We start from the raw sequence: 23,306 nt of genomic DNA on the forward strand, positions 1-23,306 counted from the left end.
TTAATAAATCTCATACCTGCTATCTTCAAATCTATAAATCAATCAGAGAGAAGTAACATCTTTATAATGACATCTTATAAACCATGAATATGGTATAATTCCCCATTTGTTAAGGTCTTTAACTTCTCGCAATAATATTTTAAAGTTTGATGTAGAGATCATAACTTATCTTTTGTTGGATTCCTAGACATTTTTTAGTTCTATGCTACTTAGAAATAGCACCTTTGAAAGTTTTTCATTTTCTAAACTTTCATCACTGGCATACAGAGTTTTTTTTAATGTCACCTTTTATTCAGCTTCCTTGCTAAACTCACTGATTTTTAGTAATTTATAGATTCTGTTGGATTCTCTTTGATTATATGTACTGTTATGCCATCTCAGAATAATGATAGTTTTCTTCCTTTCCTATCCTATAGTCTCTCTTTTCTTACCTTACTGCAATGGTATTAGAAGAATAGGGGTTACCTTTGGGGTAGAAGGAAAGGGTAATGATTGAGGTTCAGGGAATGCTGGTCAGGTGTAGTTTCTAAATCTCGGTGGTGGTTACACAAACATGTCCACTTCATGAATTCATTGAGCTGTTCACTTTTTTTTTTTTTTTTTTTGGTGGTACGCGGGCCTCTCACTGTTGTGGCCTCTCACGTTGCGGAGCACAGGCTCCGGACGCGCAGGCTCAGCGGCCATGGCTCACGGGCCCAGCCGCTCCGCGGCATGTGGGATCTTCCCGGACCAGGGCACGAACCCGTGTCCCCTGCATCGGCAGGCAGACTCTCAACCACTGCGCCACCAGGGAAGCCCTGTTCACTTTTTTTTAAACGACTGGCTTTTTAAAAAAATTTATTTATTTTTGGCTGCATTGGGTCTTTGTTGCTGCGCACAGGCTTCTCATTGCGGTGGCTTCTCTTGTTGCGGAGCACAGGCTCTAGGCCCCCGGGCTTCGGTAGTTGTGGCACACAGGCTCAGTAGTTGTGGCTTGGGGGCTCTAGAGCACAGGCTCAGTAGTTGTGGCGCACGGGCTTAGTTGCTCTGCGGCATGTGGAATCTTCCCAGACCAGGGCTTGAACCCGTGTCCCCTCCATTGGCAGGCAGATTCTTTTTTTTTTTTTTTTTTTTTTTGCGGTACGCGGGCCTCTCACTGTTGTGGCCTCTCCCGTTGCGGAGCACAGGCTCCGGACGCGCAGGCTCAGCGGCCATAGCTCACAGGCCTAGCCGCTCCGCGGCATGTGGGATCTTCCTGGACCGGGGCACGAACCTGTGTCCTCTGCATTGTCAGGCGGATTCTCAACCACTGCGCCACCAGGGAAGCCCTAAGCTGTTCACTTTTAACTTGTGAACTTTTCTGTTTATATTTCAACTGTACATTTAAAAATAGTATTAGTGTGGTGGTTTAAAATATATACACAAATTGACATTCTCTTCAAAATATGTCTGCAGGGCTTCCCTCGTGGCGCAGTGGTTGAGAGTCCGCCTGCCGATGCAGGGGACATGGGTTCGTACCCCGATCCAGGAGGATCCCACATGCCGCGGGAGCGGCTTGGCCCGTGAGCCATGGCTGCTGAGCCTGTGCATCCGGAGCCTGCGCTCCGCAACGGGAGAGGCCACAGCAGTGAGAGGCCTGCGTACCGCAAAAAAAAAAAAAAAAAGTCTGCAAATTCTTTGACACACCCTGTGAGTATGATCTGGACTTAGTGACTCAGTTCTAGTGAATATAAAAAGAGAAAATGATGGTATGCAACTTCGAAGACTAGGTCATTAAAGGCATCTTAGCTTCCTGCTTGTTCTTAGACTGCTTGCCCTGGGGGAAGTTAGCTGCCAAGAGAAACTGAGGCCTCCAACCAAAAGCCATGTGAATACGCCATCTTGGAAGTATAACATCCAGCCCCAGGCAAGCCTTCAGGTGACAACAGCCCCAACTGATATCCTCACCGAAAACTCTTGAGGACCCTGAGCCTGTACCATCCAGCTATGCCACTCCCAGATTCCTGACCCTCAGAAATGTAAGATAATATGTTATAAGCAGCTAAGTTTTTTGGAGGGGAGGGTAGTTTTCTTACACAGTGGTAGACAATATCATTATCTAGTAAAAGTCATCCTAAAAAATGTTGGCTTGACAGGCTCAAACTGCACCACAGAACCTTATTTCTACCCCCTGCCTCCTTTTCAAAGAACTGTACTGGACTTCCCTGGTGGTCCAGTGGTTAAGACTCTGAGCCCCCAATGCAGGGGGCCTGGGTTCGATCCCTGGTCAGGGAACCAGATCCCGCATGCCGCCACGAAGATCCCACATGCCGCAACTAAAAGATCCTGTAAGCAGCAACTAAGACCCGGTGCAGCCAAATAAAAAAAGCAAATAAATAAATAAATAATAAAAGACAACAAAAACCCAAGAAACTAAAGAACTGTACCGCCATCGACACCCTGTTGGCTGAGGACCAAGTCATAGTGAGCACAGAGGCTGGTGCATGGTGCGTGTGCAATTTTACTGGCCCTCTTCTGGTGCCGAAAAGGAGATGGAATTCATGCCAGCATGAGGGGCCATTTATTGCTCAGGGGTTGGGCCCCCACGTTTTGGGGGAGTTCCCCCATCATTTCCTCCCCCCATTGTCCCCATGGACCCCTCGAGTGGCAGGTTGCTGAGTTGATCGTGGAGAGAGCACATCTTCAAGTGTAGATAGTCCAGAGCGGCCACCTTCTCCCTGTAACGAGAGAGTGGGCAGTTAGTACTCGGGAGGCCCGATGCCTCGGGGCTGGTGTGGAAGCCGGGGGTGACTCAAGCCCTTTCCCCAAGACCTCACCCTCCTCCCATGCCCTCAGCCTCCTTCCTCACTCTGGCTTCATCTTGTCCGTCAGCAGCAGGTTCTTGGCCCGCAAGGCTTCGTCTTGGGCCAGCCGAAGGGTGGAGCTCAGGGCTTCTGCCCTGACATGTTTGGCCAAGGCCTGGCGCTCCAGCTCCTGGGGAGAGGAGTGTAGGTGCTGCTAGGCTTGCTGGACTGGGGTGGGAGTGGAGGGGGATCTGGATCGTGGAGGGCAAAGGGCAGGGTCCCCTAGGGTCCGCATTCCTCCCCCAGAGTATCCCATCATGCCTTGAGCCTGAGGCTGACCCCAGCATCCCACAGTGCACTGGGCCTCCCAAGTCCCATTGTGCACTAGACTTGTGTCTGTCCCACTATCTGTCCCCTACTGCACTGGCCTTCTTTGTCCCTGTAAGCAGTAAATCAGCATCTATCACATTGTCCCCTAATGCCCATGAGCCATCATGCATTTGATGTCTGGGCCCCGGTATCCCATCACATGGGGATCATCTACATCCCATAATTCACATTATGGGATGTGACCCCCACATCTTATCAATTAGGCCAGCCTCAGTCACAGTAATAGTCCTCAGTGCCCTGGTTCCCTATATCCCACAATGTACCAGCCCCCATGTCCTATCATGTCTTAGTCCTCTAGATCTGCCACATGACTGTCCGTTACTGCCTCATTTTGTCTGTTTCACCCACTACAACTCATATCCCATCATACATTAGGCCAATATCCCATAATATACTAGATCTCTATGTTTCAGAATGTACACCAGCCTCAAGTTCCATCAGTTATTGGGCCTGAGTCTGTGTGCAATGCCTCACGAAGAGCTGTGGTTCCATTTCCCACAATGCATTAGCTTACTGTGACCTGCTATTTGCTGGGTCCCCTCTCTGATCTCAGTGATCCCATATAATGCATTGCCTCTCTTAAGTCTCATAGAAAATCAGGCTTATATTCCATGAAGCTATAGACTGGTGTTTGTCTCCTCTGTCCCACAGTGCACCAGATCCATGTCCCATCATGCTTTGGGCCCATATCCATCACCCAAGCTTCCATAATGATTGACCTATGACTCACTAGACACCAAACAGCTCCCCTCTCACCCCGTCCCGAAGTATTAGAGCCAAGTGTTCCCCCAACACCTCCTGCCCACAGCTCATCCTTCCCATCCTGCCACACACCAGAAGTGTCCTTGTGCCTGGGGCTCCCCGCCCTGCCCTGACCAAAAAGTGGGGCATAGTGGCCCATGGTCCTTGGTACCAGAATCTTCTTGTGTAGCCTCTGGCAGCTGGGGCAGGCAGGAACCAGGCCCTTCTGCTTCACCTCGTCCACTAGCGGGGTCAGCGCTCGCTCCAGCAGCTGCTGCAAGAACTCCGTGGACAACTGCTGTCCCTGGCTGGGGGAGGGGTAGTCACCAGGTGAAAGAGGCCTCGGACCAACTCCATTCCCAGGATACACCATGCCCATCTCCCCAGCCTCCACCCAGGTCCCGTTTCCACTATGCACCCAGGCAACCTTCCCACCATGCACTGGGCCCAAACTACAGTTCATCTGGTATGCTCTGGTTTCCACAGCGTGGGGAGATCTCACAGTGCCTGGGGATTTCCACCACACGGTCCTCGGTTCATCAAAAACTCACATTTCCCACAATGCACTAGTTAAAACCGATCCCATGTTGTATTGGAAATGCTCTGCACCCTTCCTAACACAGATCAAGCATGGTATCTGTCGACTTCCAACACCCCAAGGTCTCATTTCCCTACGATGCACTGAGAAAACCTGCCTCCCACCCAGTACCACTGCCCAGCCTTCCCACAATGCACTGGAAATCCAAGATGCTCGAAAAACATCAAGTCTTTCTTGCGTTCCACAAGACACTGACTTCACCTTGTGGGGAGGGAAGAAATGTGACTCCCATAATGCCGCGAGACTGGCCCATCCTGCAATACATGGGGATGCCCTGTCTCCCACAATGAATTTCCCTCTCTACTCTTGCTAAAGTCTCATCTCCTTCAATGCTTGGTCCTCAATACGATGCAGAATGCACCTGGAGCCAGGCGCTGCCCCCTTACCTGGCACAGCGGGCACAGGAGCCTTGGGGGGCCCGATCCAGGTTCATAGAGAGGTCAGACCCTCTACGAGAGCTCTGAAAGTGCCGCCCAAGCTCCTCCAGAATCGGTTTCACTGGGCTCAGCGCCTCCAGTTCGCTCCTCAGTGAAGCCACCGACACTGCTGACCGCTCCACCCTGCGGTGTGAGAGTAAACAGTACAGTGAGGTCGCCTCTCCAACAGTATACAGGCATCCTCCGATTTTTGAAAGTTCGCTTTACCCCACTTCATTTTTACAAAAGGCCTACATTAGTACCTGTTTTCACTAACCAAAAGAAGTCCGAAGAGGATTTGCCCTTTTATGCAAAAAAGCGCAAAGCATTTGTTTTGTAGCAAGCTGTTACAGAAGCAGGACACGCTCCAAGCAGCGAGAGTGGCGCCACCAAGCCCCTTCTCCGAGAACTACACTCAGTATCTCAGCACCAAGCCACCATAGCTTTGAACTGTGTTGTCTATGGCCACCTGTGCTTTATCTCAATTTATTTTGTGCATCTGTTAGCAAGATGTATTCTAAGGTAATTGCTTCTTCGCTTTATGCTATTTTGGCTTACCGAAGGTTTCACAGGAACTGCTCTACTTTTGGATGGCAGGGAAACCTGTAGTCCCAGCAAGGCTCCACCCAAAATTAGCCCAGCACCTCTGTCTCCACCCAGTTTTCAATACCCCGCTCTGCCTTGCCCCCTCTGCTCTGATTGGTACCTCCTTTTGCATTTTATTGTCGGGAATGTACCTCCCTGTTCTCTAATTGGTTTCCCCTGTTCCTGCTTGGCTCCGCCCCTTGTCCTTGTAAGGTGTGGAACTCACCTCTTCTCTAAGTGGCTCCGCCCCTCAGTGCTTCTTAGGTATAACACGCCCCTCCCTACTCTCTAACTGGGGTTTCCACCTGTCAGTATATGCGCTCCACCCGATTGGCTCCAGCTGATTGGCCCACCCCTTTCCCTCAAGGCTCCGCCCTCCCACCTCCCCGCCCCGTGCGCTAGTCTGGGTCCTTACATGGTGCACAGCTCTTCCGTGCGGCCCCGCAGGTCTTGCAGGCCCCGCGCGGCCTGAGCCTGCTCGCGCTGCGCTCGCTCCCACTGGCCCAGGAAGCTGTCGATCCTGCCGCCTAGGCCCCCGAGCAGCCGTAGGGCCTCCTGCACGGCCCCCTCCTCCTGATGCCACCGGGCGGTCAGTGAGGACACCTCCCTCCTGTAAGGGTAGAGGTAAGGAACGCGTCAGGGCTAGGTTTGAATACGTCCCCGTCCGCCGCGCCCCACCAAGACCACGCCCGTGGCTCCGGACCCACCCTGTCCCCGAATTCTCCTGTCCTGTTCATTTATTTGGGATCCTCTCATGTCCTCCAGAACCCTGCCTCTATCCCCTTATCAGGTATCCTGGCCTTCTCTCGGCCTGCCTCCCAGCCCCACATCAGCTCCTCCAGACACTGCCTCCTCAAGATACCGCTCGCGCCAACCCTGTCCCCCGGAGTTGGAGCCTCCAAAGACCTGCCACGTCCCAAAACCCGCCCACCTCATTTTCACCAGACGCGGACCCCCCTGCCACCGGCCCTATGTTCAAAACTCGGTTCTTCGAAGTCCTGCCTTTCCGGGTCACCGCCCCCAGAACGCTCCTCTTCGAGGCTCCACCCCCTGGGCCCATCCCAGGATCCCACTCACCTCAGCTCCTCAAGGTAGGCAGAGACCTTCTGCAACTCCTGCTCGCTCACGATGGGGCCCTCCCCTGCCCGGGGCCCCATTCCCCAGCCGCCTGGGGCCAGGCCTCGCCGTCGTGGGGATCCGTCGGGGCTCCCTGGCGGGCTGGAGCAGCCTGGGGGCTGGGTGGCGAGGCCCAGGCCGTGGCGGGAGAGGCCAGCCTCCAGCTTCTGCTCCAGCCCCTGCAGCTCAGCCTCCTGCCTCCTGGGCGTCTCATTCTGCATCTGGAGGTAGCGCAGCTTCTCCTGGGCGGGGAAAGAGGGCAGGGTTACTGCGTCCGGCCCCTTGCCTCCCACCACTACCACCGCCTCCACCACCAAATCCGCCCAGTGAATTCCTGAGGCTGGAAAGTGAATGGATGTGGACACGGGATATCGGGAAGTCCCACCTGAAGTCTTGATGGACTCCCGCTTGCTGTTACTAGGGAGGGATGCCCCATTCGAAGCCCAGCTGGAGTCCAACTCACCTTGGACTGAATGCCTGCCTCTTTGTCTCCATCTATCCCTCCACCCTCACTCTAATCCTCGAAGGCATCCAATTCCAGTCCCTCCTGTTTAGGAAGAACAGCTGAAGCTTTTCCAACATTTTGGTGGGAAATGAGTGGGTATGTGGGCAGGACAGGCATTCCCACTCCAAGTCCGATACGAATCCCTCTCTCCGGGACTTGAATATGACTGTGCATGGAAAAGTATGACCATGAACATGAAGGGGCAGTGTGGTGGTGGTGGTGGCAGGGCGAGAAGTCCCACCTGAAGTCTACCTCAAGTACCTCGGTTACTTGAGTACCTTCCTCAAACCCTTAGACACCTCCCCCTTACCTCCAGCAGGGCAGAGTTCTGCTTCAGGACGTTGGTTTTTATTTCAGCATCTTCCACCGACCGGGTCACCTTCCGGCAGTTCTCCTGGGTCAGGACACCAGGGCAGGGCCCCTGCCTTCGCATTCCAGTTCCGCCTCCCAACCCTTACCCTCGCTATTTTCCATATAGCCTCCACCCCCCGCGTTTAAGGCACGCCCCCTCCTTCCGCAAGGTCTGCCTTCTGCTTATTGGTCTGCCCTTTCCCGGCTTGGTTCCCTTGGCTAAAGAAATGGTTCTTCCTCGGACCTCTGCCATACTCCTTTTCCACTTCACCCCACCTCTCACCTGTCCACCACTCCATTCCTCCCCTCTTCCTCTCACCCTCTTCCTACTTCCACTTCCTACTCCTGCCCCGTTCCTGCCCCACAGCGGCTCACCTTGAGTTGACTACAGTACCCTTCTAGTTCTTCCGCCTCTTGCCGCCTCCTCTCTAGATTCTCACTCAGCACAGAACACTCACTCTGGAGCATGGAAGGGAGGAGAGGTTAGCCAGGGCCTCAAGGAGACACCCCGTGGGGAGGAGAGGTGGGAAGCTTCCTTTCCCTTCTGAGCCTCATTCTCCCCAACTGGGCTATGGGTGCATTGAGTTGGAGGATAGCTCTAAGAGGGCAACGTGACCCTGGAGGAAGAGGAGATGTTGCGGGAGGGGGCGGGTGGTCCTCACGACCTGCAGCGTGTGCACGTGCTGGTTAACCCGGGTGGTCTTTTCCTTCAAGCTGGTGATGGAATCTTTGGCGTGGACCAATCCACTGTTAACCCAGCTCTGGGGAAGAATGGGAGACAGGTGGGTCAGTGGGTGCGTGGGAGCAAACCCCAACCACAAGAGAAGGTCTAGAACTAGCTTTACACCTGGATTCTGCCCTGGAATAGCTGTGGAATTTGGGGCCAGGGCTGCGCCTCTTTGATTCTTGGTATAAAACCGGGGGGCAGCCTCGTTTTCTACTTAGCGGATGGCAAGAAAAATAAGTAGGATCCAGGAGGGAGTCGGGGGTGGGAAGCTCAGACATGGGGGAGAAGGAGGTTGGTCTTAACCTGAGATAAATGCCTTTGGGGTCCACATACATAAATAAGATAAACTGTTAAAACACATGCCTGTCTTTCCCTCCAGGCAGTGGAGAATTCCAAAGATAACCCACTTTCCAGATATAAGCACTCACGATGCACCAGGCCAAGCTCTTACCCACATTTTCCTTTTTATTCCTCACAACCACACCTTTTGAGGTTATTTGCCCCATTTTGCAAGCGAGGCAAATGAGGCCCAGAGAGGGGATGTCCCTTGTACTCCCGGGTACACGAGACAGGAGGTGACCTTGTCAGAATTTATGCTCAGAGCCTTTGTTTCAAACCATGACGCCATATAGCCTCTGTTCATTGCTACCTTATGTCACCATAAAATGCTTTGTGACTCCTGTCAAACAAACTGGCTCAGGAGGGATGAATATCTATCATGGATCTCCACTCTCCCATTCCCACATTTATAGAAGAGTTAGCCTGGTACCTCACTGCTCAGCCAAAGACGACAATTCCCAGCTGCCTTTACAGCCAGGTGTGGCCATATGGAATATGAGTGGAGATAATGCAGGCAATTTCCAAGTCATGCCTTTAATAAAGAAAAGTAGCACACCTCCCTTTCTCTCTCCCTACCATGTTGATAGCTAAAGCCAGAGCAGCCATCTTGGACCATGAGATGGAGGACACAATATAAAAGAAGACTGGGGCTTCCCTGGTGGCTCAGTGGTTGAGAGTCCACCTGCTGATGTAGGGGACGCGGGTTCGTGCCCCGGTCCGGGAGGATCCCACATGCCGCGGAGCGGCTGGGCTCGTGAGCCATGGCCGCTGAGCCTGCGCGCCTGGAGCCTGTGCTCCGCAACGGGAAAGGCCACAGCAGTGAGAGGCCCGCATACTGCAAAAAAAAACAAACTGAATCCTCAACGCTGTGAAGCCACCATACTTAATTCCAACCACTTATGAATACTTTTATACATGTAACCAAGAGAACATTTTCCATCTTGTTGAAACTATGCTACTTTGTACCTTTTTGTTACAGCAGCCAAACTTGTGGCTTAATAGCTGAGCCCCCAGAACACTGGAGACTCTAACCTACTGCATTTGAAGAGACCTGCTATACTTGAGACATTTATGTGAGCAACAAACTATCCTGCTTCCACCAGCTATTTTGGTTTCTTTCACAGCTGTTGAACTAATACACAAAGAGAAAAGAGAGAGCAAGCTTTCTCCATTGTAAAATGGGAACAACTTCACATTTCTTGCATAACTGCTCTGGAGAACAAGTGTGATAAGCAATATTGTATTAAGGTGACATCAGCAAAATGGTGGAGTCGGGAGCCCCCAAATTCCACCCCTCCAAACTGGCCAAATCTATGAGTCAAGTCATTGAGGGGATTATAACAATCATAAATATATATGCACCTAATAGAGCTTCAAAACACATGAATCAAAAACTGTTAGAATTGGGAATTCCCTGGCAGTCCAGTGGTTAGGACTCTGTGCTTTCACTGCTGAGGGCCCAGTTTCAATCCCTGCTCAGGGAACTAAGATCTGCACGCCCCACAGCGTGGCCAAAAAGAAAAAAAAGACACTGACAGAATTGAAGGGAGAAATTGACAATTTAACAGTAATGGTTGGAGACTACAATACCTCACTTTCAAGAATGGATTGAACAACTAGATCAACAAGGAGATAGAAGACTTGGACAACACTATAAACCAACCAGACCTAACAGGCACCTACAGAACATTCCACCCAACAAAAGAATACACATTCTTCTCAAGTGAAATTAAACGTTGTTCATATGGTCGAGGACAGACCATATATTAAGTGACAAAACAAGTCTCAATAAATTTAAAAGGATTTGAAAACAAAGTATGTTTTCTGACCTCAATGACCTCAGTAGAATGAAATCAGGAATCAATAGCAGAAAGAAATTTGAGAAACTCACAAATATATGGAAATTAAACAACACACTCATAAACAGCCAATGGGTAGAAGAAGAAATCACAAGAGAAATTATACTTAGGAATGAGGGAAAATGAAAACATAACATACCAAAACTTGTGAGATGCAGCAGAGGCAATACTTTGAGGGAAATTTAGAGCTGTAAACACCTACATCAAAAAAGAACTTAAGGGCTTCCCTGGTGGTGCAGTGGTTGAGAGTCCGCCTGCCGATGCAGGGGACACGGGTTCGTGCCCTGGTCCAGGAGGATCCCACATGCCGCGGAGCGGCTGGGCCCGTGAGCCATGGCTGCTAAGCCTATGCGTCCGGAGCCTGTGCTCCGCAACGGGAGAGGCCACAGCAGTGAGAGGCCCATGTACCGCAAAAATAAAAAAAATAAAAGAACTTAAGATCAGTAACCTAATCTTCCACCTTAAGAAACTAGAAAAAGAAGGGACAACTTAACCCAAAGCTAGCAGAATGAAGGAAATAATAAAGATTAGAGTGGAAAAAAATGAAATAGAGAATAGAAAAACAGTAGAGAAAAATCAACAAAACCAGAAGTTGGTTTTTTGAAAAGGTCAACAAAATTGACAAGTTTTAAGCTAGACTGACCATGAAAAAGAGGAAGAAGGCTCAAATTACTAAAATCAGGAAGGAAAGAGGACATTACTACCAATCTTACGGAAAGAGAAAAGATGAAAAGGGAACACTATGAACAATTGTATGTCATCAAAAATTGTATGTTTCATCAAAAGATGAAAAGGGAACACTATGAACAATTGTATGTCATCAAACTTGATAATCTAGATGAAATGGACAAATTCCTAGCAAAACACTAACTCAAGAAGAGCTCGGACATCTAGATAGACCTGTAATAAGTAAAGAGGTTGAGTTAGTAATTTTAAAACTTCCAACAAAAAAAGCCCAGATGGCTTCACTGGTGAATTCTACCAATCATTTGAAAAAGAGTTGCTGCCAATTCATCTCAAACCCTTCACCAAAAAACAAAAAAACAAAAAAACAGAAAACAAACAAAACAGAAGAGGAGGGAACTAACTCATTCTATGAGGCCAATGTTACCCTGATACCAAAACCAAAGACATCACCAGATAATAAAACTACAGATCCATATTCCTTCTGAAAGCAGCCACAAAATTTTCAACAGAATACTAGCAAACCAAGTCCAGCAGCGTATAAAAAGGATTATACACCATGCCAAGTAGGATTTATCCCAGGAATGTAAATTTGGTTCAACGTGAAAATTAACCCATGTAACATTCCATATTAGTGAAATATAGGGGGAAAAAATACAATCATGTCAATGAATAGAGAAATAGCATTTGACAAAATCCAATGCCCTTTCATGATAAAAACCCTCAACAAACTAGAAGCACAAGGGAACTTGCTCATCCTGGTGAAGGGCACCTACAAAAAAGAAAAAAAATTTAAAACCAATAAAACCCACACAAAACCATGGTGGTTTAAAATATGCCCACAAAGTTTTTGAGGCTCTTTTAAAATGTGCAGCCTTATTCCTGTCACTTGAGTGTCAGCTGGACTTAGTGACTCATACCTAGTAAATAGAATAAGGCAGAAGTGACGGTATGTGACTTAAGAAATGAGTTCGTAAGAGGAACCATGTCTTCCTTCTTGCTCACTCTTACTCTGGAGAATGATAGTTGCCATGTTCTAAGCAACTACCTATGGAGAGGCCCGTGTGGCAAGGAACTGAGGCCTCCAACCAAGAGCCATGTGAGTGCGCCATCTTGGAAGCCCAACCTCCAGCTCCAATCAAGCCTTCAGATGACTGCAGCCCCTGCCAAAATCTTGACTACAACCTCATGAGAGACCCTAAGCCAGAACCACCCAATTAAGCCACTCCAGGTCTGTTGTTTTAAGGTCGGGAATCATTTGTTTCACAGCAATAGCTGTGATATTTTTAAACTGAAGACCCAACGGTCTTGGATTTCCCATAGGTAGCTGCTCTGGGAAACTAGGGGAGCAGGTTCTGGAGTCAACTCAGTTCTTCCACTTACTAGCTGTGTGACCTCAGGGAGGGGACTTCACCTCTCTAAGCCTCTGTTTCCCTACCTGTAAAATGGGGAGGGACTAACAACTACCTTCACAGGGCTGCTGTTGGGAGGAACACAGGCTAACCCAGAAAGGCCCTTGGTCAATACTTGGGAAAAGAGAAAATGCAGCTAGGGTCCCTGGAGGTGAGTTTTAGCTTCACTGCTAGCCTTGGCTAAAAAAGCGAATGGCATGGTGGTGGTGGGGAGCCAAACCTGGGGATAAACCTCTCCTTGGCCATCCAGATGCCATGCAACTGGGCAATCCAATTCCCCACTCCGAGCCTGCCTCGGTTTCCCTTCTTGTCAAATGGGAATGAGGATACCTTGCTTAGATGGTGGTGAGGAAAGGTCAAGAAGATGATAGGATCCATAAGCCAAGTGCAGTGATTAGTGTCAGCATCGTTAAACATAAAGACAACACGACAGGACCTACCAGGAAAGGGCTTAGCACCAAGACCCTACAGCAGCCTCAGGGAAATCTGTAGACAGCAGGACAAGTTCCAAGCAGGACTCAAAAGACCTGCTCTGGCCATTTCCGCATGGAGGCACTGACCTTCCTCCAAAGCAATACTACCTCCTCAGTTGCATCCTTTGGCCTCATAAAGATGTCAGAGCTTAAGACAGGAGCCAGGGAATTCCCTGGTGGTCCCGTGGTTAGGACTCCATGCTCTCACTGCCAGGAGCCTGGGTTCAATTCCTGGTCGGGGAACTAAAATCCCACAAACTGCACAGCACGGCCAAAAAAAAAAAAAAAGCCAGGAGCCAAAGCTGTTTGCTTCACCATTCTTCTGCTGACCCTCCATCCAGTCTGGGAATTATCACTCTCTCACCCAGGGTCTCCGTCGCTCCCAGGTTCTCTTCCTTTCCTCTCTAGTTCTCTGTCCCACCTCTCTCTCTGGTGTCCGTTCCTTCCTTCTCTGGGTCTCTGGCCCCCTCTAGCTCTGGTTTTCTGTCTCTGTCCCCCTCCCCAGGTCCCCATCCTCCTCTCTCTGGGTCTCTGTCCTCCTTTCTCTCTGGGTTTCCGCCCCACCCCCCTCTCTGCCCATCTCCAGATTTCTCTCCCGATGTAGCTCAGATGCTGTGTGCCAGCCTGTGTTCTTCCTGCCCACCTCCTCACGGTTCCTGCCCATACCCTAAGGTGTTGACTGACAGTACTTTTTCCATTTTATGGAGAAGCCCCATAGAGGCTGATGCTCCCCTGCAGCCCCACAGTGAGCTGCAGCTGCATCAGACCTTTATCTTGGCCGCCCAGGGCTCTTTCTCAGCCATCACAATCCTCTGGAGGATGTGACTCAGAAATAGCTCCGGTGGGAGGCGGACCTCTGCAAGTGCTGCCTGAGCGATGCTGGAAGAGAAGGGGAGGAAAGTGTTCTGGCGGGAGGGGACGCCTCCCAGGCCATCCATCCCACCTGGACTCTCTCTCTCTGCCTGCTGGCTTCTCTCCACCTGGTCCTCTTACCCTGGACCCTCGCCCGGCCTGCCTGCCTCCAATCTCTCCCCTCCAAACGTCTCCCACCCGGGGCCAGAGGCATCTTCTAGGGAAAGAAAGCATCACACTCGCTAAGCTTCTGGTCCTGACGCTGCTTCTTACAAGTTCTCTAACCTTGCAGGGGATCACTCCACCTCTCTCTACCTCACTTATTTTTGTTTTCATCTTCCTTGCAGAACCTCTAAGAGAGGAAAACGAGAGCCCCCCCCCCCCACCGTAGGGATGTAGCACAGTGCCTGGAACATAGCAGATGCTCAGTAAATGGGTATGGAGCCCAAATGCCGTGTGTTGCTCCTGTCCCCTGCCCAGGAACCCTCAGTGGCTCCTCATTGTCCTCAAGAGAATGGAGAATGCCCACATTTCTCAGCCTCTGTGTCCTGTGCCCACCCCCTGCCAGCCTTACCTCTCCCACACACCACAATCTAGCCACAAGGACATGTTCCCCAGGCTCTTTTCAACTCCTGCCCTTTTGCGTATGCTGTTCCAGCTAGGTGGAACACCCTTCCCTGTATTCTGCCTTCCTTTATCTTCAAGATCCAGCTTGTGTGCTGCCTTTTCTAGAAAGCCTTCCTTGACCATGGTCGGCTGGGCCAAGGCCTTCTTCAGGGCTCCCACGGTGACCTCTACTGCCCCCAGCAATGCAGGTGCTGACTCCTAAGCCCGGCTCCACTACTTAGAAGCCGTATGACTTTGGGTATGCTAATTAACCTTCAAGGGGCTCAATATCTTCATCTGTGAAATGAGGATAAAAATAATGACTAACTATTCCGTGCATACAACTGACTATTGTGCTAAACATTTTACATGAACGAATTTCATTTCATTGTCATGACAACCTCATGAGATGGGTGCAATTCTCTCCAGAACTCTGTTTTGGGTGCTGCTATATTTCCTCTTCCTAGAGCAGTGCCTGGCACATTGTAGGTGTTTAAGAAATATTTCTTGAAAGAACAAACACATGCATCTCCATTTTACAGATGAGGGCACTGAGGCTCCTGGAACACAGAAAGTGCTCAGTATGTGCTAGTGAATCTTTTTTTTTTTTTTTTTTTTTTGACCATGCTGTGTGGCATGCGGGATCTTAGTTCCCTGAGCTGGGATTGAAGCCATGCCCACTGCAGGTTGGAATCCTAACCACTGGAATGCCAGGGAATTCCCGCTAGTGAATCTTATTAGTATCATTCTGGCCGTGATTATTGTTAGTGTAATTCTCAGTGTCCATGTCAAGCCAAGTTCAGGGTCTGACCCAGGAGAAGCCTGGCAGGGGGTGAAGGTTGGTGGGAGAGTTAAAGGACCAAGCTGTAGCATTCTATGCTCTAGTCAGGAATTCTCTAAATTCTCCTAGGTCTTGCTCACCTCCCAGTTTTGCCCCACAGTCTGAGGTGGTCCACTCAGAGAACTCCTGCTTATCCGTCAAAGCCCAGTTCCAACACTGCCTCCTCCAGAAGTTTTCCCTGATACCCCTAGCCTGGTTTGAGGGGCCCTTTTCTGGAATCCCCAGTGTTACCTCCATTGTGGAATTTGTCACCCCAGTCTGTATCTGTCACTCCCACCAGACGGGGGGCTTCCCTGGGGCAGGGACCTGGCCCGATTCCTATCTGTGACTCCAGCTTCACCCAGGACATTTGGAAGTGACTGAACGAACAAAAGACCAACTCGCAGGCAGCCGGCAGCATTCACCCTGGATGGAGCAGATTTATGGCTGACTGTAGGGCCTCAAAGGGTGACACGAACCTTCTCATTCCAAATCAAGAAGACACCCCCCCAAACCCATCCTCAGTATTTGCCTACCACCAGGGGAGAAACCTCGTATTCCCCAGCCCGGCCGAGGGCCCTCTCACCAGTATTTCCGTGATGTCTGGGTCATCTGGAGCCCAGGGTGGGATGGGCACGGGCAATGCCATCAGGCTGCTGTCTTCCACGGTTGAGTCTGTCCCCGAGGAGTCGGTGAGCTCCATGGTGGCCAGGTTGAGCAGGGACACATTGGTGCAGGCTGAGGACCGTTTGAGGTTCAGGCAGCAGTGCATTGGCTCATAGGACATCCGAGGCTCCACCCTAGGGAGGAGAAACAGGCAGGAGGGTCAAGATGCCACCCCAGCAGGGTATGGCCCCTCCCACCTCCCTGTCTGCACATTCCCTACTCTCTCTGATTTCAACTTCGCCGCCTGCTTTCTTCTTTCTCCTCCATCTCTGCTGCCTGTTTTCCTCCCTTTCCACCAGCACCCACAGTGGGACTTGTGCTCTGTCAGAGGCAAGGGCTGGGTGCTGGGACCGCCCCCGACAGGCTGTGACAAACCCACCCGTGGAAGGACACAGCCTTCTTTTTCTTTGAGATCCCTTTGACTGGGCTGGTCACACCCCCAGGAGCCTCGGGGACCAGCTGGGAGCGACTCTCGACCCCCGCGGGGGGGTCCCCAGCCTCATGGATCTCTTTGGACTGCCAGATCGTCTTCACCACCACGCTCGCCATGGCCTGTGGAGGGCCCGGCTCCCAGGGGCTCCTTCCTCTGAGGCTCTCCACCTACACTGACCACTGGCCCTCAAGGTCCCCTGTCCCCACAAGCCTGCCTCATAAAGGACCCAACCAAAGGGCCCCAGTAACGGGGGGGGGGGCACAAGGGTGGGGAAACATGACTTGGCACGTTCCCCCGGGGGGCTCAGTGAACTCTTGTTCAGGATTCTAGTTCTACCCCGATCTGTCCCTCCCCTTCAGAAGCACAGTGAAATTCCTTCTAGTCCAGAACTTAGAGTGGACGGACCCGCTGGTTCTTGGGAGGGGTCCAAATTACCTTTCCCTGAAACTCACTGTGGGGTCACCCAGCCCCCCCATTCAGACTTGCTTCATCATGTAATACATTGGATTTGTCACTTTCCCAGGATCTGGGGGACGATGAGGATTGAATACCAGCGCTGGAAGATCTTACATTCTATGGGGGGTTGGAAGGGGACAGGCAGGCAATAGAAACAAACCAAAAATGCCAAATGTCCGAACGTGATATAAAGGGAATCAAAACTGGGTGATGGCCATGTGGACATTTGTCAAAGCTTGTCGATTTGCGCACCTGGGATCTGAGCCTCTTATTGTGTGTGAATTCTGCCTGTTAGAGTCTAAGCAAGCACTGAACTGTAGTTCATTATGTACATGTTGAATATTTGGAGTTGTGTTAGACCCCGGGACTGCTGTAACAAAGTCCTGCAGACTGAGCGTCTTAAACCATAGATAGTTATTGTCTGAAAGTTCTGCAGGCCAGAAGTCCAAGGTCAACGTGTCAGCAGGGTTGGTTCCTTCTGAGGCTGTGAGGGAGAATCTGTGCCTCTCTCCTAGTATCTGGTATCCTTAGGTGTTCCTTGGTTTGTAGATGGCCATCTTCTCCCTGGGTCTTCACACTATCTTCTCTGTGGAACTGTTTATCTCTGTGTCCAAATTTCCCCCCTTTTAAGAAACTGGACATATTGGATTAGGGCCCACCCAAATGACCATGTCTTAACTTGATCATCTGCAAAGACCCTATTTCCAAATAAGGCAAATTCACAGCTACTGCGGGTTAGGACTTGAGCGTCTTTTGCAGGACGTAATGCAACCCGTAACAGGGTTGATGAGTACTGATATCTGCAACTTTGTTTTGTTTTATTCTGTTTTTTAATTGTTTTTTTATTGAATAAATTTGACTTTGTTGTTGTTGTTGTTGTTTTGTTTTTTGCCACACTGCACGGCTTGTGGGATCTTAGTTCCCTGACCAGGGATCAAACCTGGGCCAAGTCCTAATCACTGGACTGCCAGGGAATTCCCAGACATATAGTGTTTATAAATTTAAAGTGTGTCTTACTTTGATACATTTATATATTATAATATGATTGCCATTGTAGCTATATTATCACATCATTATAGCACAATATTGTTATCTATATTCACTATACTGTGTATTAGATCTCTATGGCTTATTTATTATTTGTTGCAAGTTTGTACCCTTAAACAACATCAATCGTATCTCCCACACCCTATCTGCTGGTAACCACCATTTTAATCTTTTTTTACAGGTTAGACTTTTAAGATTCCGCATATAAGTGAAATCATACAGTACTTGTCTTTTCTGTCTGGTTTATCTAGCTTAGCATAATGTGCTCAGGGTCTGTCCGCGTGGCTGAAAACAGCAGAATATCCTCTTTTCTCACGGCCAGATAATATTCCATTGTGTGTATATACCACCTGGTTGTTTCCATATCTTGGCTACTGTGAATAGTGCTATTTGCAACTTACTTTGAATGGATTAAAAATACATGATGGGGAAAAAAAATACATGATGGGGGCTTCCCTGGTGGCGCAGTGGTTGAGAGTCCGCCTGCCGATGCAGGGGACGTGGGTTCGTGCCCCGGTCCGGGAGGATCCCACATGCCGCGGAGCGGCTGGGCCCGTGAGCCATGGCCGCTGGGCCTGCGCGTCCGGAGCCTGTGCTCCGCAACAGGAGAGGCCACAACAGTGAGAGGCCTGCGTATCGCAAAAAAAAAAAAAAATACATGATGGATTTGGACTTCCCTGGTGGCACAGTGGTTAAGAATCTGCCTGCCAACGCAGGGGACATGGGTTCAAGCCCTGGTTGGGAAGATCCCACATACCGTGGACAACTAAGCCCGTGTGCCACAACTACTGAGTCTGCTCGCCTAGAACCCGTGCTCCACAACAAGAGAAGCCACCGCAACGAGAAGCCCGTGCACGGCAACGAAGAGTAGCCCCCACTTGCCGCAACTAGAGAAAGCCCGCGCGCAGCAACGAAGACCCAACGCAGCCATAAATAAATAAATAAATAAAATTAACATAAAGAAATAAATAAATTAGGATAACTTGGGGAAAAAAAAAAGACTCCTGCCCTCCCAGTGCAGGGGGCTTGGGTTAGATCCCTGGTCAGGGAACTAGATCCTGCATGCATGCTGCAACTAAGAGTTCACGTGCCGCAACTAAGGAGCCGGCAAGCTGCAACTAAGGAGCCCGCCTGCTGCAACTGAGACCCGGCGCAAGCAAATAAAATAAATAAATTTTTTAAAAATTAAAAAAAAAGGGGCTTCCCTGGTGGCGCAGTGGTTGAGAGTCCGCCTGCTGATGCGGGGGACACGGGTTCGTGCCCCGGTCCGGGAAGATCCCACATGCCGCGGAGCGGCTAGGCCCGTGAGCCATGGCCGCTGAGCCTGCGCATCCGGAGCCTGTGCTCCGCAACGGGAGAGGCCACAACAGTGAGAGGCCCGCGTACCGCAAAAAATAAATAAATAAATAAATAAATAAAACACATGATGGATTGATGGATGGAGGAAGGGAAGGCCAGATGGACTTGTGATAAAGCGAGTGGAGTAAAATGTTAATGCCAGCATTGGGGCGATGGGGTATATGGGTGTTTGCTGTACAGTTGTTTCAACTTTCTGAATATTTAGAAATTTTCATTGTGAAATGTTGGAGAAGAAACTGGGTGATGGGGATGAAATGATATCATGGGGGGTGCTTGCTTTAAAATAATCCAGTGGGGGGTAGGGAAGTCAAATGCAGGGGATTATAAATGAAAGAATAAAGGTCATATGTTGATAACTGTTGGAGCTGGGCATATGGGGGTGCATTATACCCTTCTGCTTTGCAGGGATATATTTGAAAATTTCTATAACACATTAAAAAAAATTTTTTTTTGTTTTTATTTTTTGGCTGTGCCACGTGGCATGTGGGATCTTAGTTCCACAACCAGGGTTTGAATCCAAGCCCCCTGCATTGGGAGTGCAGAGTCTAAACCACTGGACCACCAGGGAAGTCCCTTAAAATGTTTTAAATTGAAGTATAGTTGATTTACAGTGTTTCAGGTATACAGCAAAGTAATTCAGTTTATATATATATATATATATATATATATATGTATATATATTCTTTTTCAGATTCTTTTCCATTCTAGGTTATTACAAGATAGTGAATATAGTTCCCTGTGCTATATAGTAGGTCCTTGTTGTTTATCTATTTTATATAAAGTAGTGTGTACCTGTTAATTTCAAATTCCCAATTTATCCCTCCCCCCTTCCCCTTTGGTAACCATAAGTTTGTTTTCTATGTCTGTGAGTCTATTTCTATTTCGTAAGTTTTTTGTATCATTTTTTTAGATTCCCCATATAAGTGATATCACATGATATTTGTCTTTCTCTGACTTACTTCACTTAGTGTAATTATCTCTCGGTCCATCCGTGTTGCTGCAAATGGCATTATTTCATTCTTTTTCATGGCTGAGCAGTATTCCATTGTATATATGTACCTCATCTTCCTTAGCCATTCATCTGTTGATGGACATTTAGGTTGCTTCCATGTCTTGGCTATTGTAAATAGTGCTGCTATGAACGTTGGAGTGCATGTATCTTTGAATTAGAGTTTCGTCTTTCCCGGATATATGCCCAGGAGTAGGATTGCTGTAACACATTTTTTTTTTAATACTGGATAACGTGTTCAAGTACGACACGGAGAGGTCACTTTATTTTTTTATTTCTTTATTTATTGGCCACGATGCTCGGCATGTGGGATTTAGTTCCCTGACCAGGGATTGAACCCATGCCCCTTGTGGTGGAAGCACAGAATCTTAATCACTGGACCGCCAGGGAAGTCCCGAGAGGTCACTTTAAATCCCTAAATCCAGAAGTTCTCTCCTAAGAGGGGACATTGCATTGAGACCTGAAGGATGAGCCAGCCATGGGGAAAGCTGAGGTGGGCAGGGGGCAGGAATGAGTCTGGAGGGTCTTAAAGGCCAAGAGGAGGCCGGTGTGTCTGGTGCATTTAAGCTGCGGAAGGACACAGCTGACTGATGTTGCAAAAAGCACCCTGAGTGGCCAGGATGGAAGCAGGGAGAATGGCCAGGGATGTCTCTACAAGGTTCCAGGCAAAAGATGATGGTGATGGTGGCCTGCACCAGGTGAGGCAGTGGGGATGGGAGGAGGTGGCCGGCTTTGGGGTGTGTCCTGGCTTTGGTTTGGGGTGAAGGATGGGAGGGGGTCCGTCCTGGCAAGAGTGCCTGGGTGATTGATGGTGGGCCCAGCTGCCAAAATGGGAAGACTGGGGATGAGTGTAGTTTTTCTGGAGAAAATCAGGAGTTAATTTGTTCAGGTCAAAATCTTAAAAGCTATTGTGGTTCAACCCCTGAGCAATTCGAGGAGCTCCTGGGGTTCCCTCTTAATGCTCCATCTTTTTTTTTTTTTTTTAAAGATTTGATTTGATTTTTAGTTTTTTGTCTGTGTTGGGTCTTCGTTGCTGTGTGCGGGCTTTCTCTAGTGGGGGCTACTCTTCGTTGCGGTGCGCGGGCTTCTCATTGCGGTGGCTTCTCGTGTTGTGGAGCATGGGCTCTAGGCACGTGGGCTTCAGTAGCTGTGGCACGTGGGCTCAGGAGTTGTGGCACGTGGGTTCTAGAGCGCAGGCTCAGTAGTTGTGGCGCATGGGCTTAGTTGCTCCGCGGCATGTGGGATCTTCCCGGACCAGGGCTCGAACCCGTGTCCCCTGCATTGGCAGGCGGATTCTTAACCACTGAGCCACGAGGTAAGTCCCAATGCTCCATCTTGAAGCCAAAAAGGACTTGTCTAAGCCTCATCTAGAACCCCATACATGAACTTGTTCATGACATGGTCTTAAAACTTAGTAATGGGTCACCTCCTCAGCCCCTGAACCCCAGAATGGTCTTACTCAAATCCCGTCCTGTAATTTTTTGCTTTCCAATAATGGCCTTGTGGCTGCTGAGCGCTTGCGACGTGGCGTGGCATGTCTCAGCTGAGCTGTGCTATATGTATAAACACCAGATTTCAAAGACTTAGGAAGATAAGAATGTCAACTATGTTGAAATGATAATATTTGGGTATATGGGGTTAAACGAAATATATTATTAAAATTCATTTCACCTTTTCTTTTTACTTTTTTTTTTTTTAACGTGGCAGGAGTATACTGAAAACTGTACTTGTGGTTCCCACTGTATATCTTCTGGGAAGTGCTGCTCTAAATGGGCAGGGATGAGTCCATGAGCTCCTGTGGGTGGCGCCACATCCACCCCCCACGCAGGATGGGACAGTCCCAGGGATTTTCAGGTTAGGGTGGCTCTTCCCAATCTCACTCCTCATGTGTGCCCAGAACGCCTCTGCTTTACAGCCAATCTTAAAAATTAACTTTTGGCTAATTTATGAGCTCTAGAGGGGGTTGGGAGAGGACTGAGTTCCCCCACCTACCATGACAGAACTTAGAAACAGGACATCTTTCACCCCACAACAAAACCCCAGAGTTTACTCTATCTGGCTCCTGGTGGGCTCTGGGTGAAGGGTTGGTTGAAGGTGGTGGGTGAGAGGGAGGTGGATAGTTAAAGCTGGGAAGTGGGTCGCTTTTCCCTCTTCCTTAGGGACAGAATTTTCCTGTTCTTCAGACTCTGGATGTCTCTCTTCGCATCCCTCGAAAAGCAGACTAGTACCAACCTCACTACTGATATATATATATATATTTTAATGGCGTTATCCATACCCCCAGAATTCAGAGTGGATGTTCCCAGCACCCGTGACACTCCCCCAAGGCTCATTCCAAGAATACTAGGTTTCTGAGATTGGAAAAGGCTGGCGGGTGGGGCTTAGTTCCTCGAGGTGACAGAATGGACTCTTCCCGTTCCTTTTGCCCCAAATTTCTCTTTAGCCCTGGGCGTTGGAGTTCTGGAGGCTTTGCCTTCCCCAAAACCAGTCACCCAAAGGTCTCTGGGGCGCCAAGGGGTAGTGGTTGGGCGAAACAAAGCGCATTCACTGATTCCTTCCCTTTAACCAACGTTCTTCATTCAGTACCAGGTCCCCTTCTTGTTCAGGAGGAGCTCCAAGCCCAATTTTTTATTCGATATCTGTTTAATGGTGTTATGGTTGAAAAGAAAAAAGCCATTGTATATTGAAAAGTGGTTAAAGGCCAAAATATAGTTTACATCCAGGCTCTACCACTTCTGAGCTGTGTGACCTTGGGCATGTCATTCAGGTCCTCTTCGGACCTCAGTTTTAACCTCTGCTTAATGGGAGTAGACTTGAATTACTGGGTCCTCCGCTCTGGGATACTTGGTCTCCGGACAAGTTTAGGTCGCAACATCTTGGCCTCTAGAGAAGGTAGGGGAAGGGGGAAGGGATGTCTTCCTGGAAGGAGATTAAGGAGTCGGGGGTGAAGGAAAGGGAGAAAGGAGAACAGAAAGACGCTTGCGCAGCAAATACCTCACGCTCTCCTGCCCCTCCCAACCCCTTCTCTGCAGCAGGGAATTGCAGGCGCCACTCCACCTATCCTAGCCCAGCCGAGGGCAACCTCCTGCTCCTTCCTTCT

At 49.4% G+C, this 23,306-nt stretch overlaps 1 protein-coding gene across 3 annotated transcripts; it reads right to left on the bottom strand.

Moving 5' to 3' along the window:
- Positions 1-1,632: 1,632 nt before the first annotated feature.
- On the bottom strand, positions 1,633-16,581 carry TSKS (testis specific serine kinase substrate). Of its 3 annotated transcripts, none has more exons than XM_079908271.1 (11): positions 16,282-16,581; positions 15,823-16,036; positions 8,130-8,225; positions 7,840-7,923; positions 7,424-7,507; positions 6,570-6,850; positions 5,908-6,102; positions 4,878-5,051; positions 4,066-4,201; positions 2,828-2,952; positions 1,633-2,696 (listed from the first exon to the last, which is right to left on the bottom strand). In XM_079908271.1, exons 1-11 carry the CDS (start codon positions 16,449-16,451, stop codon positions 2,540-2,542), a joined length of 1,716 nt encoding a protein of 571 aa, XP_079764397.1. In that variant the 5' UTR covers positions 16,452-16,581; the 3' UTR covers positions 1,633-2,539. The 3 variants fall into 3 exon arrangements, with proteins under 3 accessions (XP_079764397.1, XP_079764398.1, XP_079764396.1); XM_079908272.1 differs by having other exon boundaries at positions 2,828-2,995; XM_079908270.1 differs by having other exon boundaries at positions 7,424-7,534.
- Between the last annotated feature and the right edge of the window lie 6,725 nt (positions 16,582-23,306).

Source organism: Stenella coeruleoalba (assembly GCF_951394435.1).
Source record: "Stenella coeruleoalba genome assembly, chromosome: 20".
NCBI lineage: Eukaryota > Metazoa > Chordata > Mammalia > Artiodactyla > Delphinidae > Stenella > Stenella coeruleoalba.